Raw genomic sequence first — 15603 nt, 5'->3', positions numbered from 1 at the left:
TTATAGTGTGTTGTGTTTGTGTTTTCTTTTCATAGGTATTCTTTTCCTTGCATGCATCTGCACTCACCGCTTTATTTATGAAATTAATTGTTTGAATTCATGGCATGCAATAGCAGAGAAATACTAGGTGGGATTGTAATTAATTTTTTGCATTTAAACACGGGTTACTTTTTTATCATCCACCCTATTAACTGCTGAAACTTCCTCCCTGCTCTTCCCGATAAAACACAAATGAAGATGCGAAAACCCAATTTCTCTCAACTCCTTAACCCAGAGATTGCTCCCTATGGCTTGAAAAGGCTAAAAACAGCATGAATTTATTTAGGGACTTCTCTGTCAATCTGTTTAACATGGATTAATACTGAAGGCCACCAGTATAGCAGAGATCTGTGGTATAAAACCTGTAAAACACATTAAAAAGAAGTTCAGGAAAACTGCATAGCTACTGGAACTGAATAGTGGGAATACAATTGAAAACTTTTGTCGTGAAATCTTAGTGTTTCAGGTTTTAGCAGTCTGCTGCCACATCCGCAGCTACTAGGCAGTCATTAGCAAGTGATAAAGAATATACGAATTAGCTGCTGGTATTGAGCCAAAATAGAAACATCTGTGTTCTTGAATTGCCTGTAGATTTACAAAATTTTATGCTCTTTTTTTCCTGCCCTAATACCCAAAATGTATTTAATGTGACAAAGCGTGATGCTTTAGAGCTCACACAGGAGAAGAGATTGCCAACAAATGAAGATATATGTACTTTTTAATTACACCAGCAATGCTGAGTCCCAGCAAGCCTTTGGCAGGAAAGAGTTGAATGTGGTACCATGGGTGGATTCTGCTTCACTTGAGGGAGACTGTTAAAAGTTGCCATAGATTTGATTATCATGGGATCATGGCCACAATTTATTCTACAAGTTGGCTGTCATAGTATTAGATTCCAATTTATTTAAAGGAAGACAGAGAACTTCCCTGTCTTTTAATACAGGTCTTTAAAAAACAGCCCGACAGGGAGGAATGCAGCCAGTCTTAAAAATTTATTTCATATTTGCTTTCGTTTTGATTAGAACCTTTCGTAATTTAATTACAAGACATGGAAATGTAAATGCCCATGATAGGAGTATGCTTAAAAGTACGTGTTTTATGATCACTAATTGACAGATTGGTTTTATTCATACACATTCTGTATATTAATGACTGTTTGCATTCATCAGATCAGAAATTATCAAGATACAGAAGCTTTACCATCGTGCATTTGTGAAGCGTAACTGCGGCGTATACTCAGACAAACATAAAATTCTCTGTCAAATTTGTTTTACTGTAACGTGGTCAGTTGAAAAAAACGTGCCACTTTCTAAACCCTTGGTTTAGGTGTTTTTCTTTTAATGTGCTTATGGTGCAGATTGCATTCTGTGGTTTAGCCTGGGTGTTTAACTGACCAAGATTTTATTTTGATTGCATTAGAGAAGACAGTAGCTATTCTTAGGAAGGTAACTGGGCCTGTTGCTCCTACAAAGGTGCAGGTTTTCCATCACGGGGATTTCCCTGTGCTGAGTCAGTTCTATGGGGGGAAGAAGCAGGAGCTCCCAAGCAGGGATCAGGGATCAGTGCATGCTTGGCAGTCATCATTAAATGGTGTCCTCCAATAGCCTCAAACGGGATGAAGGAGGTGGGCAGCCCTTTGCTAGTGAGCAGAAGCCTATAGAGTGGTAACCAACATGGGTAAGTGGAACAGCCACCACAGTCTTCCACCTTGCAGCTACCCATGTAACTCACCACTCACGTTTGGCGGGAGCGACAGAGAAACAGCTATGCACGTACTAAAAGCAGGAGAAGGCTATACGTCTTCTCCAAGTTATTTTCATCTTCTTCTGTAAGTTATTTTAATCTGAGTGTATTAACTTTATATATGGAAAGGTCTACCTATATTGGGGTCAGCTATCTGTCTTCAAATAGTACAGGATTTACAGTTCAATTTTTCTCGCTCCTTGGCCAAACACTTTTTGAAACCCTCTGACACCAGGAGGTGGACCTGGTATGCCTGAATAGACTTTGGGCGTGCTGCGTGATCCATGCTGTTTGCAGTTGTATAGAAAAGATACGTATATGGTGATACATAGAAGAGAAGTATTTTTCCATGTTCCCTGGAGCACGATTATTTGGAGCTGTTGCAAACCACTAATGTTCCCTTCCCAGCCTTTGCATCAGTCTGGTGTTTAATTAGCAACAACGACAACAAGAAAGAAACCAACACCCAGATTATATAGTAGGGGTTGATTTCTGGATAGTCTGTTCTACTTTTTTCACTGATCAGTGATTTGAGCTTGTTTCTCGTGTTTAAACAGGCCCCAAATCAGACCTTTCTAAAGTTCACAGCAACGAAATAACCTCATAATGCTTCATGATCATTTTTAACGTGCACAGGAGGGAGTCAGCGCTGCTCTCTCCGTGCAGACCTGCCAAGTGTCTTGTATCCAGCGTGATACGTTCCCATCTGGCACTCCACTTCATTGCCGCAGGTTGGCTTAGAGCTCCTGAATTTGGATGTGCTGTAGGAAGAGGGCAGGCATTTGCCTGCAGTTCCACCTGTTCAGACAGGGTTGGGAGGAAACAGCAGAACAAGAAAGCAGAAGAGCAACCGTACAAATAGAGGCCCACTGTCACCTCACATCCCCTTTTCTAAGCCACCTCCTGCAGTTACCTAGCACCTTTTGTTTATTCAGCCCTTCTCCCCAGGACCTCTGTCATGATCTGGTCTTTGACTTCAGTGATCTACAGCACCCACTGGGCTCCCTCAAAATGCTTACTCTTTGCTTTCCCTTTCATCCAGCATCTCTGATGGCTCAAGGGGGACTGCAGCTTTCAGAAGTGTCCAATTTTTCCATTAGTGGGAGCATTACATACTTACTTTCCAGTTCAGTTTCTGCAACCCCACCTCACTGCTCTTAAAAGCCTGTCCCAATCTGATCCACCAAGTGTTGTTCTGCTTCATGACCCACTTCTACCATGGTGCTCAGGCCAAGGGGATTTCACTTTAAAGCAAATATACCTGGTTGTGTGCAAGTTGTTTGCTATTGTGACATGCAGGCATTAAATAATTTCTGGAACATAGCACAGCTGCCAAAACACACAGCGCACAGTTTGGCAACCATGACCATGCCCGTTCAGTGCCCACTGCTGGCTCTGCGGCTCAGGCTTGTCGAACAAGCGCTCTGAGGGGATGGGAGGGAAGCAGAGCCTGGCACTAGAATCTTTATTGTATATGTTGGCCTTTAGCTGAAGTGCCCCAAATGTCACTGGCTGCTGGCATGGTAGCCACAAGGGCTCTGTGGAGTTTATAATCCCATTTTAGCGTAATTTCCTATAGTAACCAAGGCTGTGTGCTCCTCTGCTCTGGGCCATTGTGTGCATGCATGTACCCCTAGTAGCTTCTGAACCTGTTGGCCAGCTTCAAGAAGCCTGCCTAGTTGCTGGTGTGGAAAGGAGCAATTTCATGAGTGTCTTGAGAATCAGTAAGCAGCTGGAGGAGAGAAGTCCTGAGAGATGTCATCTGTAGGACTCGCACCTGGGGGAAACAAGGCTTCTTCAGTTTGCTGCTTGTGGAACTGCTTGATCTATCTTTAGCACTTCTCAGGGGAGAACTGTACTCCAGATGCCAGGAAAGATGATTAAAGAGGACTCTAAAATGCTTGCTTTGAACTCTTCAGAAATTATGAACAGGATCTGGTAAGAGGGTCAAGTGAACAACAGTTAGTTACTTGAGTCCAGATCACTGAAGGACTCTGTACACCTATCACCAGGAGATGCTGAGGCCAGATGCATGCCTAAGCAACTACTCCTTTTTACAGTCTCATTCCAGCTATGCAGGGTCTGAAGCCCAAAATCACCTACCTGATTCAGATGTGATTATATGAAAATTAGAGCATTTGCCTAGCACTGTTTCTGCCAAGGACTCCTGCAATCAATTTTGCTCTGTCTCAGCACACCCCTTGACTCCCAGGAGAGTTTTCTCTCCACTAGGCTCCATTCTAGAGGCTGGGAAGTGTTCTTGACCCTTCCCAGGGAAATCTTTATATTTTTTGTTGGAATGATTTATCAGCAGAAAGGGAATGAAGAGGAGCATGACTGTGCACCTCAGCATTAGGTAGGATGTGCAGCTCAGAGAGACCTGGATTCCCATCTCTGTTTCCAGGGCTGCATCTGTCTTCTTATCCACTGAGTATGTACATGGTAATTTAAATGGATAAAATACAGAGGCAGCACTGGAAGCAGAGACCAGTCCCCAGAACATCCTTTCCCAAGGGACAGATTTATTAGATAGTTATTAGGTAAGAGGTGAGCCATTGTATCCCCTGGCTCCCCAGCTGTCTCCTGAACTGCCTGTGAAGTTGTCCTTGCAGCTTAGGACAGGGTAGGCTGCAGCTGATTGAGACTTTTTCAGCACTTTGGATTCAGGTTCCTCATTTCCATCAAAGTCCCTTTTACACAGCAAAGAGCAAAAGCCAAAATTTGTTTTTGTGTTGCATCATATAAAAATGTATTGACTACATAAGGGAGAAGGCTCCCTGAATCTCCAACAGATGCTTTTGGTTGTGCACAGAGAAGTCATACTTACATGGAGAAGGGTCCTTTAGACAAAACCGTAAGGCAATTCGGGCTGCCGGCAGGTCTGAGGAAACAGCTGGGTACTTTGCAGATCACCCCAAAATGCCTCAGCACTTTTCGCTGCTGTGTACTGTGTTGGAGCCAAGCTGGCTTGCTCCCCACTGCGTTCCAGCAGCATGGAGAGCAGGAGGTCAGTTCCTCGATGCTGATAAAGATTTTCCCACGGCGCAAGACAGCCTAAGAGATGATCTCAGCCTTTTTCATCACCTAGAGATGGTGATGAGAAAGCAAAACCAAAAAAAAAATTCTTTAAGTGAGTCAAAGCCCATTTCCACTGGACTTTATCTTCCCACTTGTGCCAAGCGGGGCAGAGCTGGGGTGAGTTTATTTTCCATCCCCCTGTTTGTTGCAACATCTTCTTGGAGTCTTCTACTTCAAGCTGGAGACGTCCTGAAAAATAAGAAATGCGAAAGCGGTGACCAGCTGCCTTTGCCCCACATATATAGCTTTGGTATCTGGGTTACTCTGTTTTGTCTGGTAAGTATCTGTGATACTGTCTATTTATATCCAGTTCTGTTTCCTGTCCACACTCACTAGCACCGTCCTATCTCCCGGTCTGTGCAGTGGTCTGGAAGCTCAGATGTACAAACAGGCCAGAAGTTGTCAACATCTCCTGTTTTTTTAACTGGGGCAGCTAGGATAAAGGCTTAGGGTGGATGAACTTCATTGACCAGTGAGAGCTGGAGACGGGGAGAAGCGCATTCCCTTGAGCTGCAACCTTGAATAGAAGGAGCTGTGGGTCTTTCTCTGTGTCGATTTCAGCTCTAAAACCAGGATGGAGAGTGTCCTCCCCACCTCCAGCCCAGAGAAGGGGTATTTTCTATTTCATGGTCCCATGCACCGTGGCAGCGAGCTTGCCGGCAGTCCCAGGTGAGCAGCTCTGCAGCAGGCTGGCTTGCTCCCCAGCACAAAGCTGTCGGCTCCCCTTTTCCTCAGAGACTTAGTGGCTTCAGCATGAGGAGTGAGACTTCAGCCTCTCAGTCTCCACAGCCTATGGCCCTGGCACTTTGAGGTGTAGACCGTGTCCACAGCAGGGCATGGTGTTTCACTCGGTGTCCTTGCTGGAGGTGACGGCACCACAAATCGCCTTCTCTGGGGAAAGCCTCAACACCCTCCAGTGGTGCCCCAAGCGCCGCTTCTTCCCGTTTCTGACAGTGCAGTTCTCCTTTTGCTAAGCTGAAGCATATACCTAACGTAAGCACTTACACCTCCACATCGGAGCCACCTAAAGCGAGAAGAACTTCCCGTTTTTTACAGAATTGAGGTTGCAGTATCCTAGACGTACCTTTCAAATGCAACTGCAGGATCTGCATAATTGAAACTTTTGCTCTGATCTTGTTATTTCCCTCAGGCAATCTCCCTCCCTGACAAATGGAGATTATAAGTGAGGGTCTGTAGTAAACGCAACTGAAAAAGGGCATCTTTAATGTTTTTGCAATCTGTTCAAAGGAGCCTGGGTGCTGAGCACAGAAAACTCATTTGCCTTTTACCTGAAATGCCATTATGTTTATTAAATTAAGAGTGGCATTAATGCTAGAACATATCCAAATCTTTTTGTGATTTTTCATTTGTGATAACTAAAAGATCTCACTAAATATTTCTCCATACCTTTAAATAATATTGCCCGTCATGTAATACTTGTCTCAGATTTTCCTCAGTGGCTTTGTATCAGAGCTGAAAAAGAGCTATCACAGAAAATAAAATGGGACTAAAATAACAGTCCTTTGTATTAAATTTAACATTTGGCTTCTATCCCAGAATTTTCCATATCCATATTAGAATCAGATGGTAGAGTAAGATGAAAAGATTTCCTGGATGGGTTTTATTCTTATTCTTACTAAGGGGCTGATAACAGGCTGAAGGCAAGATACTTGTTGTAGTAAAAAAATCTGCCTAATATCAAAGGCTGGATGGACAAGCTGACATGTATTATTGTTAGGCCTCCCTGCTTGATCACATTTCAGCATCATAAAATCATTCTGCTAGAGAACATGAAGTATGAAAATTCCAGCGTGAGAGCAAAAAGCCGGGGCTGGCAGGTAGTGCTGCTTTGGGCACACTGCTTTATGCTTAGCAAGACAATACAAGGGTTTGATATCAAAGTGCAGCATTGCCAACGGCACAACCTAGCTATATTTATTTTAAATTTTAGGTATTCTCAACTCTTTGCATTTGTGAAAGGCGCTCCCTTGTCCTGACTTGCCTGTGGAGCTGGTATTCTGTGGGATGTGACAGTGTAGGGCAGCGCCTCCGGTATTGCTCAGCCTTTTCCAGGAGCCGTGCATCCTCTGCACTGTCCCCGAACCAGCCACTTGCCTCGGGTTCCTTTGGCAATCTGGAGACAGGAAAGATCAAAGGGACCTAAATACTCTTCAGAAAGCAATTTTCCCTTTACTCAGAGCAGCTTTGTATAGTACTTATGTATGATTGGGCTTAAATTGTACAAACGTTTGCAGGCTCTGGGTATTCTATGCAAAAACAATTACTTTTGATAAAATGAAGGAGTGGTGCTTTCTAGTGTTGCTGTTCTGCTGTAGTGGAGACTGCGAGCATGATATTTGAGCTATAAATTAGATTTTGCAAAGCAGCTCTTCTGTAGGGAGTCTGCTGCTTCAGACCGACAGGCTATAATTAGCATTTTCTGGGGATGTTTTTGCTCTGTTTTGATGCAGTATCTTCAGCAGCAAAAGTAGAGCAGCAGTTGCAGGCTGCATTGACCCTTCATCTCAGCTTGCGACCGCAAAGGGTATCAAAGAGCAAATATGCTTCATAGGTATCTTCCGTTGCTTTTCTAAATACACCTTTTTAAGGCACCTGGTATGTGATTTGAATTTACAGGCAGAGAGTCATTTCACCAGCTCTGGGTGTTTACAGCGTCGACCTCAACATCTGAGCTTTTACCCAGCGCTCCTTTTACATTCCAAGGAGAGAAATGTGCATGTTTAGAGGAATAATTCATCTCATTATTTTAGACATCTTCTTTCCAGTGAGATGGACTGTATTCTAGAAGAGTCTTTTTCTCTCCTAAGCAATAATTAATCCTAGTATAATTAGCGCAGGCGAGGCTATCTGTAGTTAGGTGAGATGGATCCCATACAGCGTGTTTCTGAATAGCACTGTATTCTCACTCTGCTTTTAACACTGTATTAATGCTTTTCTTTTTTTTTTTTTTTTTTTTTTTTTTAATGATCAGATTGCCATAGGGAATACACTTGTGTTTGTAAGAAATATTTGTTTCGGTCCCTAAGAGATTTTTACCACTGATAATTACAGCTACCTTAATGCTTCCTGTGAAAGCTGCTTTGGTTGGATTGATCCTGTCCTCCATGACTCAGGTACCAGTTTGATGCTAGGCATCTTCTTGGATGAAGAATGCATTCTGGGGCATGTTGGGTACTTAGGCAATGCAAGGGACATAGGGCAGAAATCTCTGAGAGAACATGGGACTTCCTTGCGCTCTCCTGACAGTGGCTTCAAGGAGGCCAGATGAATGAGGCTGTAGCACATACATGCTTGTTTTCAGGAGTGTTACTACAACTGGAATGAGAGATAAGGAAGCATAATTTGTACTGGGGAACAGTATTGATGCCCTGTTTGTTTGGGTTCACCTGAACCATGCTTATGAGTTCATTCAAATAGAAGGAAAGCTCCCAAAGCTGACCTCCTCAAGTTTGCCATGTATGACAGGGCACAAAGGAAAAGTAGCATCTTAGTGTGGCAATTAGCGACACGGACTCTGCCGGAGAGTGAAGCGAAGACGTTCATTAACATCACAAAGCTCTTTATATATCTTTCAACACACAGCTAGTATTATTCCATTCCCTAGTCTACAAAACACATCGATACTTTCCCAGTCCTACTACCTTATCATAGTTTTCACAACATGTTCCATGGATGGTATACACAAAGACAGCATGCGGATGTCGCCTGCTTGTCCCTCTCAGGAGCTGTGTACTGGCTGCTCCGTTTACTCTTCCCATGGTTTTCTGAACATCAGCACGAGGATGTCATCAGTGCTGTTCCCCAGGTCCACGTCCACAGCTTCTTCTTCCTCCACATCTTAGGAGACAGAAGAATTTCCTGTGAAGAGCCCTCAGCAAAAAAATAGAGTAATACCTAGTAACTAAGGAATCAAAGTTATTTCTGAGGTGTATAAAGAAAGTCACAGAATAGGAGTGCTAAGGTGTTATTGGTCCCATGTTTTTCATTTGTCACTGTATCATACTGGTGCAAACAAATTGATTTTCATAGGGTGATGGCTGCTGGAAATGTGTTCCCCAAAATCTGTAATTGCTTTTGGAAGTCTTGGCTCGGAACAGAATTCTGATATCTGGATTATTGACACCCAAAACCTCAAGGCTCCCTGCTATGTTCCACTGAGTATTAGTTTTCCTCTAATTAATCTTCTGGTTGATTAAGTAATTAATTTTTCTAGGTGACTATGTATTTTGTTCCTTTAATTAATGAATTCTTTCACCTCAGCTTTGCTTATTCCCTCTCTTGTCAAGGTCTTATGTTAGTATTTACAGCATTAGCTAGTGAGATGTGTATGCATTTTCTTTTTCTTTTTTTACAGATGTAACAGAAATTGCACCATGTATTTTGAAGACTTCACCAACAGATCAGCAGCTGAACAAGCTTGCGAGGAGACTGGGACCCGAATGGGAGCACATAGTTCTGTGCTTGGGTTTGTCCCATACTGACATCTATCGATGTAAAGTCAATCACCCTCACAACCTGCAGTCACAGATCGTAGCTGCGTTTGTCCTGTGGAGACAGCGTTTGGGGAAAAAAGCCACAATCCAAAGTCTACAAGTCAGTCTGATGGCAGAAGAAGTGGATCCTTCTGTGATACAGTACATGCTTGAGTGAAGCTTTGCTTTTAATAGGGAGCTTTCAAGTACTTTGTTAAATTAATTAAAGAGGATTCACTCAAATGTATGTTGAAGATCTGACACCTCAAAGTGGAAAAAAAAATGGGGTTGGGAAGTGTGGTTTTATTAGGCTTAAACATTCCAGTTTTCTGTGGCATCTTGTGACTTGTAATTCTTTTCATGCCAGATTAATTTTTAGCAGGCATTAAAAAATGGATCACTTTTTCCTGTTCGCTTTTGTACTATTCCAGTGGGGATATAGGGTGACACTTACAGTCCTTGCAAGCAGGAGGCCCTGCAGTGAGTTCAGCAAGGTTTCTGGTTTCATTGCGGGAGGAACACTTGGTTTAACCTATTTTCTGGACTGTGTAGGAGCCTTTTTTACTGCTGTTCCATGCTAGTTCCCTGATATCCCAGCAAGAAATGAGAATAATCACTGTTACTAATTTAACAATTTTACAACAGTTATTGCAGGTGGCTAATTTCACATTTATAAAAATTTTAGCACCTACGGTTTCTTGCTAGGATAGATGGCTGCCACCTTAGTCTACCTTTGAAACTGGCCCTAAGTGAAAGTAACAGGAACCTAGTGTGCCTGTGAGGGTTTCTCCAGTTATTATTTAATGCGTTTCTGCAAGGAGACAGGCACTAGGCATGTATGCCATCTCTTAGCATAGCACGGGTGGGGAGTTCTTACTAAGAATGGTAGAAATGGTAGAATATGGTAGAAAAGTGACCAGAAGACAGGCAGGAGACAGCAAACAGAGCAAGAAGGGGCCTAAAAAATGGGATGGTTTCTAAGTTGTGCATGTTTGTCTCCACTAATAAACTGGGAGACAACTTGGTGCCCGCTGAGTCTTTATACTGTGCTCTGGATCCAGACAATCTTGTTTCACAGAAGTTTTACTCTTAGGTGGAGTGTCATAGGCACCTTTCTCTGACCACCACATGCCCAACGGGTTACTAAAGCTTGCAGGTCTTTTCTGGTGAACTCCCCACTGCTCTCCTTCCAGCTTGCGCCATCCACCAGGCTCATGTGCTTTCTGTCAGCTTCTCTGCACCTAATGGGGGCAGCTTCAACACTCCTGTCCCTAGTTCTTTGCCAGCTGTAATTGTACCATCAGTGATGATTAGATTTTATCCAGAAGAACAGTAAAGATTGGGCTTTTCTCCGCTTTCCCTCCTGTCAAAGGCTTTTTCTTCCTGCTGGAAGAAACCACTGAGTTTTTTGCTGAACAGGTAAGTGGGGATCAGTCCACAGGGTACACATCCGGAGGCAATGGAAGCAACCATCTGCTCTCTGAGGCCTGATGATAAGAGGCAGAATATGTTTTAATTCTCCCTGGGGCAGTTTGCTATACAGTAAATGAGGAACAAAGTTTGGATGCAGGGTTTCCAGGTCTATTTATGAGCAACTTCTGGTAGACTGTTTCATCTACAGAGTCTTTGCCAAGTAACTTCCCATCCTACAAGATCTGCCCCGTATAATTTAACAGCTTAACAGCCTTGTCAGAAGTCTTTATTGGAGCATGAATGAACTTTACTGCCTTTTTTTTTTTTTTTTTAATTCTTCCTGTGCCTAGATTTTGGAAGACGTCTGGGAAATTAGGAAAGACAAAGAGATTTTAAGGACACACTGTCTGCCTTGTTTTTCAGAAACATGGAAACAGAAAACATATCCTGGCAGGATCAGCTCCCACAGGTCCCAAAGCAATCTGGTAGTATTTTGGTTTTAATCTTCTGTATACAGTTCTGACCTTCAGTAAATCGTGATCCTGTTATACCTCACTCAGATCTTAACTAACCATATCGTAATAACGGCTACTTACAAAGTTTAAGGCTATCAACAAGTCCCAAATAATCAATGTAAATAAATTCAGGCCTTGGGATTTATTTATTTTTCTGTTTCATGGTGCTTTAATGCCAGCATATTCCATTTTGGTTGAAAGTCATCCTTGAGCAGGTGTACAGACATTTGGCAAATTCAGATGAGTGTGGCCCAGCACGGGGAGCATGATGAGGACTCTGAAGCAATTCTGCCAGTGAGAGGGGCAGGAGCGTCATCTGCATGTTAGGGAAGAGGGGCAAAGCAGCGTCCCTGGCAGCAGTTTGGAGGAATGAAAGCTGGATATGGAAGAAACTACTGAAAACATGATGTAGAGCAAGAAGCTGGCTCACAGCCACATAAATGCAAGTGCCTTGCTCTGAGCTGGCATGGACTAAGTCTTAACACAGACTGCTCTGCAAGGGAGTCGTCACGAGTTAACCCAGCTTGAAGGCAGTGCTTGGGGAAGGCAACCAGCCTGGGTGGTAGAGCAGTGTGATGGGCACACTCACTCACAGGGCCCTGGTACCACCTTCTTTGTATTTCATGTTCCTGATTTGTTAAACCAATGTCAGGTTATCTGTAACTGATATATTTAGAGCATTTTTGATGATTACGAAAACAGCCTGGAGTAGGTATGAAGTCTCATGCCAAAGAAGCCTTCCTTGCAAGCCAGGTATCCTTCTGTGGATCTACTGTGGGCCACTGGAAACCTCATGGGTCACTGTCTCATCAGGTAATTTCTCCACAATCTTTAAACTGGGCTTTAGGTGGGCTAAATTATGCATCCCAGCAGTGGTACCGAAATAACAGGAGCCATGGCTGGGCAGAATTTAAAACCTGATTTCTCGTGTTGTAGAACAAAGCACCTAATTCATAATTTATAGTTACTTTCACGTTCCCAGGCCCTAAATTAATACTGTAATACTTGAGTTGCAAATATTGAAGGGAGAGGTTTACTTATTTTATGAGGCTGTTTCCATTGCTGTTATTTTTAAATTCATGGAAATGTTCCTATTAGACTCTTCAGTTTTATTAAAGCTTGTTTTTGCACCACACAAATGCAGGGACACATTAACTTGACAGTAGTATTCCTTTAACCAGTGGATTTTTCCATCCACTTAAAAATACTTTTCTTCTGTATGTAATGCTTTATTTTGCACAAGGATGCAATTAAGGCTATTTAATTCTTCAGATGTATAGCAAGGCCTCTCATTCTCTCTTAGGACAGCCAAAAGGTCTTAAAATGTTTATTCTTCTCTGGCTAATTTGGGAGCAAATGTTATTTATTTACATCTCACTCATCGTCAAGCCTGCAACTTCAGTATTGTTCAGGAGTGAGGCAACTCAGGGAGTGAATTTCCCCATCCCTCCCTTCGCCTCAACTCCCTTGCGCCACCAGTTTGGATAATGACAGGGGGCTTGCGCAGGGGCTCCTGTGCCCCCAGGACTGGTGCATGGGACAGGCTGAGAGCCGGGGCAGCCCCAGGCAAGGACTCGTCCCTCTTCCTCAGCTCATCGCTTGCCAGGAGCGGCCACTCAAGGCTTTGGGCTAGTGCATGGACTCAGGGACAAAGATGAGCCAGCAGCAACGGTTCTCTGATGTTTTTGGGTTTCTTAACTGGTGTTGCAAAAACCTTTCTAGTGAAAAAGGGTATTATTACTATCTACTTACCTGTGACAGTGTTTAGGAGCCCTGAGAGAGGAAAGCATGAAGGTGGCCCCTGCTGGACCTTCCACTGAAATGGATGGCCTAACTTCTGGTCCTTGGAAAAAGTAGTTGTTGATTCTCTTCCTTGGTCTATAAAGGAGGCTTTGAGATCCCATTTAACTCTCCTGAGTGGTAAGTTGGCTTTATAAAAGCTGTCTGGTAGTCTGCAAGTACAGATGGACTCTTAGCATAGCAATAGGCAAGATCTAAGAGCGCTGCTTCCCACCTGTATAAATCGGCATAGATGATCACAAAGGAGGGATCTCCTCAGGGCAGAACCGTGCCAAGGAGGCTTCATGCTGCATTGAACAGTGGCTGGAGTGTAGAGTAAAATGAAAATGCTGTCATCTTTGAGCCGCTTCTCCCAGATGATGTGGGGGAAATTTCCATCTTGAGTCATATGACAGTCATTGATCGATGGAATAAAACATTTTGAAAAAGACTGGAAAAATAAACAGTCATACTATATTCAAAGAACATAAAGGGCATGCTCATCTGATGCTAAATGTGGCCATGCTGCCAATTTTGTTTCTTACTGGAAATAAAAACAGTCTCTGAGAGCTAATCTGTTTATAAGCTTCCATATTCTCTATAGCCATGGGCTAATATCAAGGCATAGTAGAAGTAGAGCTGATGTAAAAGATTTCTACATTTACAATGAATATTCAAAAGCTTTATCCAAATTTCACTAAATGAAAAGAATTTTGACTTTCAAGATGTCTTTCTATCACCTGATAAATAGACCTAAAAATAAATCCAGTGATTTGGCTATTTTTGGCCTTGATACAGTGTCTTTTTTAACTGATTTCCCAAGAAAAAGGAACATTTGCCGGAAAAGGAAATAATCTTTCAAAATATCTTTCCAGATTAAAAAAAAAGAAGTATGGGGGTTTTTAGCAGAACTCACTTCTGAACCCAGCATTTTAGTTGTGAAAAGAGATAAATTGGCATTTTCCTTTTGAAGCTGTTGGGGAGAGCTGAATGATCAATAGAGCTGATAGCGATGCGGGAAGAATCCCGGCACTCCTGCAGCAGCAACTGCACTAAAACGTCTGCACGTGTTCCAGATACCATTTCTGACACTGATGTCTGGTCCAAACCCCAGCAGCAAAGAGGCAAAAAGTCTCTTATTAACTTCAGTGCGCTTTGGATTAGGCCTTCTTTAATTGGAACCTGCTGAAGCATGGTACTTTTACTACCTCCTTTTGAAAAGCAGTCTTTATGGATTTGGGGCAATAAAAAAGAAAGGGGTTTTTTTTGTGGGTGTAGTAAGCAGTCTAGGTTATGGGGTCCTCTTTTCTTGCCTCAAGTGCTACTTTGCACTATTCACTTCAAAGTAAGCATCATGAGAAAGGAAAAAGAACAGAGGAGTGGAGCCATTCAGCAAAGGATATCGGTATGTTTCCAAAACCAAGAACATTTTGAGTTCTGGAATGTGAATAATCCCCTAAGAGGTGGGATTTGATGGCTCAGGAGATCATTAATAGATTCATGGAGTTTTCCACCTCAAGATCAAGGATCCAAACCCACACTGACCCAAAAGAAATGCGACCTAGTGCCAGCCTGTGCAAAATGAACTACACATTTTTCTCTCTTCTATCTTTAGGGCTTTCACTTCTGACCTACGCAGCACCAGCCCTTGCTGTCAGACTTAGAAAAGGGCATAGAGGATTAAATGAGCCAAGTACTTGACCTGCCCTCTGCCCAGAAGAGGGACAAACCTATTAGACCCTGGGAGGGCAAAGTAGGCAATGTGAATTGCCACGGCCAGTGTTCACATGGCGCATGCAGAGAGGCCATCAGCTTCCCGAGATGTCACCCGGACCTCCTCCACACCGACAGCAAGCTGCTTCACAGAGAGAGGACACACAGGGACCTCCTTAACAACTCCTTGCAGCACACACTCAAAGGCTGTTTTCACTTGCCGGCTAGTTATTATTCTCCTGTGGGTCCTGTCATAGCCCTTCCTGAGGAATGTGTGTCTAGGTGTAATATTTAACTGCCCAAAGTCCTGTTTCTGCATGACAGAGTCTCTTCCATGAACAGGTTCCGGGCAGGGTAGGGCACCACCTTAGCTGGGAGCACTGCTCACGTGCAGATCCCATCAGCAATGTTTCTTGTTGAAAATACATTTCCAGAGTCAGAGTTATTTTCTGATTAACAATGCCTTTTTTTTTTCCTTTTTTTTTTTCTTAAATTCAGAGCTAATCCAGTACTTGCTTCCTGGTTTGAGTTCTGTGCTGGCAGAGTGAGTTTCGCCCCATCATCAGGATACTTGTGCCTGGCCATTCCAATGCTGTAAGTCGGCCTGCCCCATGGCGTGCAGCTCAGGCACGGGCCTCAAAATTAGCCATTCTGACTTCCAAAATATGCAAACTCTTTTAGAACCTGGGACATTTGCATGTTGCTGTTCACTGTGATTTCAATCATTAGCTATTTTATTTTCATTTACCCTAATCTTCTGACTTTGCACCGTTAATTTTGGATTATCCTGAGGGGAATCATTGCGAACTAGAGCGGGGGTATTTTTTTGC

The 15603-nt window shown here is 43.1% G+C and overlaps 1 protein-coding gene across 1 annotated transcript in view; it reads left to right on the top strand.

The window, feature by feature from the left end:
* CRADD (CARD and death domain containing adaptor protein) overlaps positions 1-11424 on the top strand; it is an 81580-nt gene extending 70156 nt beyond the window's left edge. Inside the window, exon 3 of the mRNA XM_074168650.1 lies at positions 9236-11424. Coding sequence (XP_074024751.1) covers positions 9236-9531 — 296 coding nt within the window. The 3' untranslated portion in view covers positions 9532-11424. The remainder of the gene's footprint in view (positions 1-9235) is intronic.
* Positions 11425-15603: the final 4179 nt, after the last annotated feature.

The sequence above is a fragment of the Numenius arquata genome, chromosome 2, assembly GCF_964106895.1.
Source record: "Numenius arquata chromosome 2, bNumArq3.hap1.1, whole genome shotgun sequence".
Classification (NCBI taxonomy): domain Eukaryota; kingdom Metazoa; phylum Chordata; class Aves; order Charadriiformes; family Scolopacidae; genus Numenius; species Numenius arquata.
The sequence above is the reverse complement of the archived record's forward strand: the minus strand, read 5'-3'. Positions and strand labels throughout refer to the sequence as shown.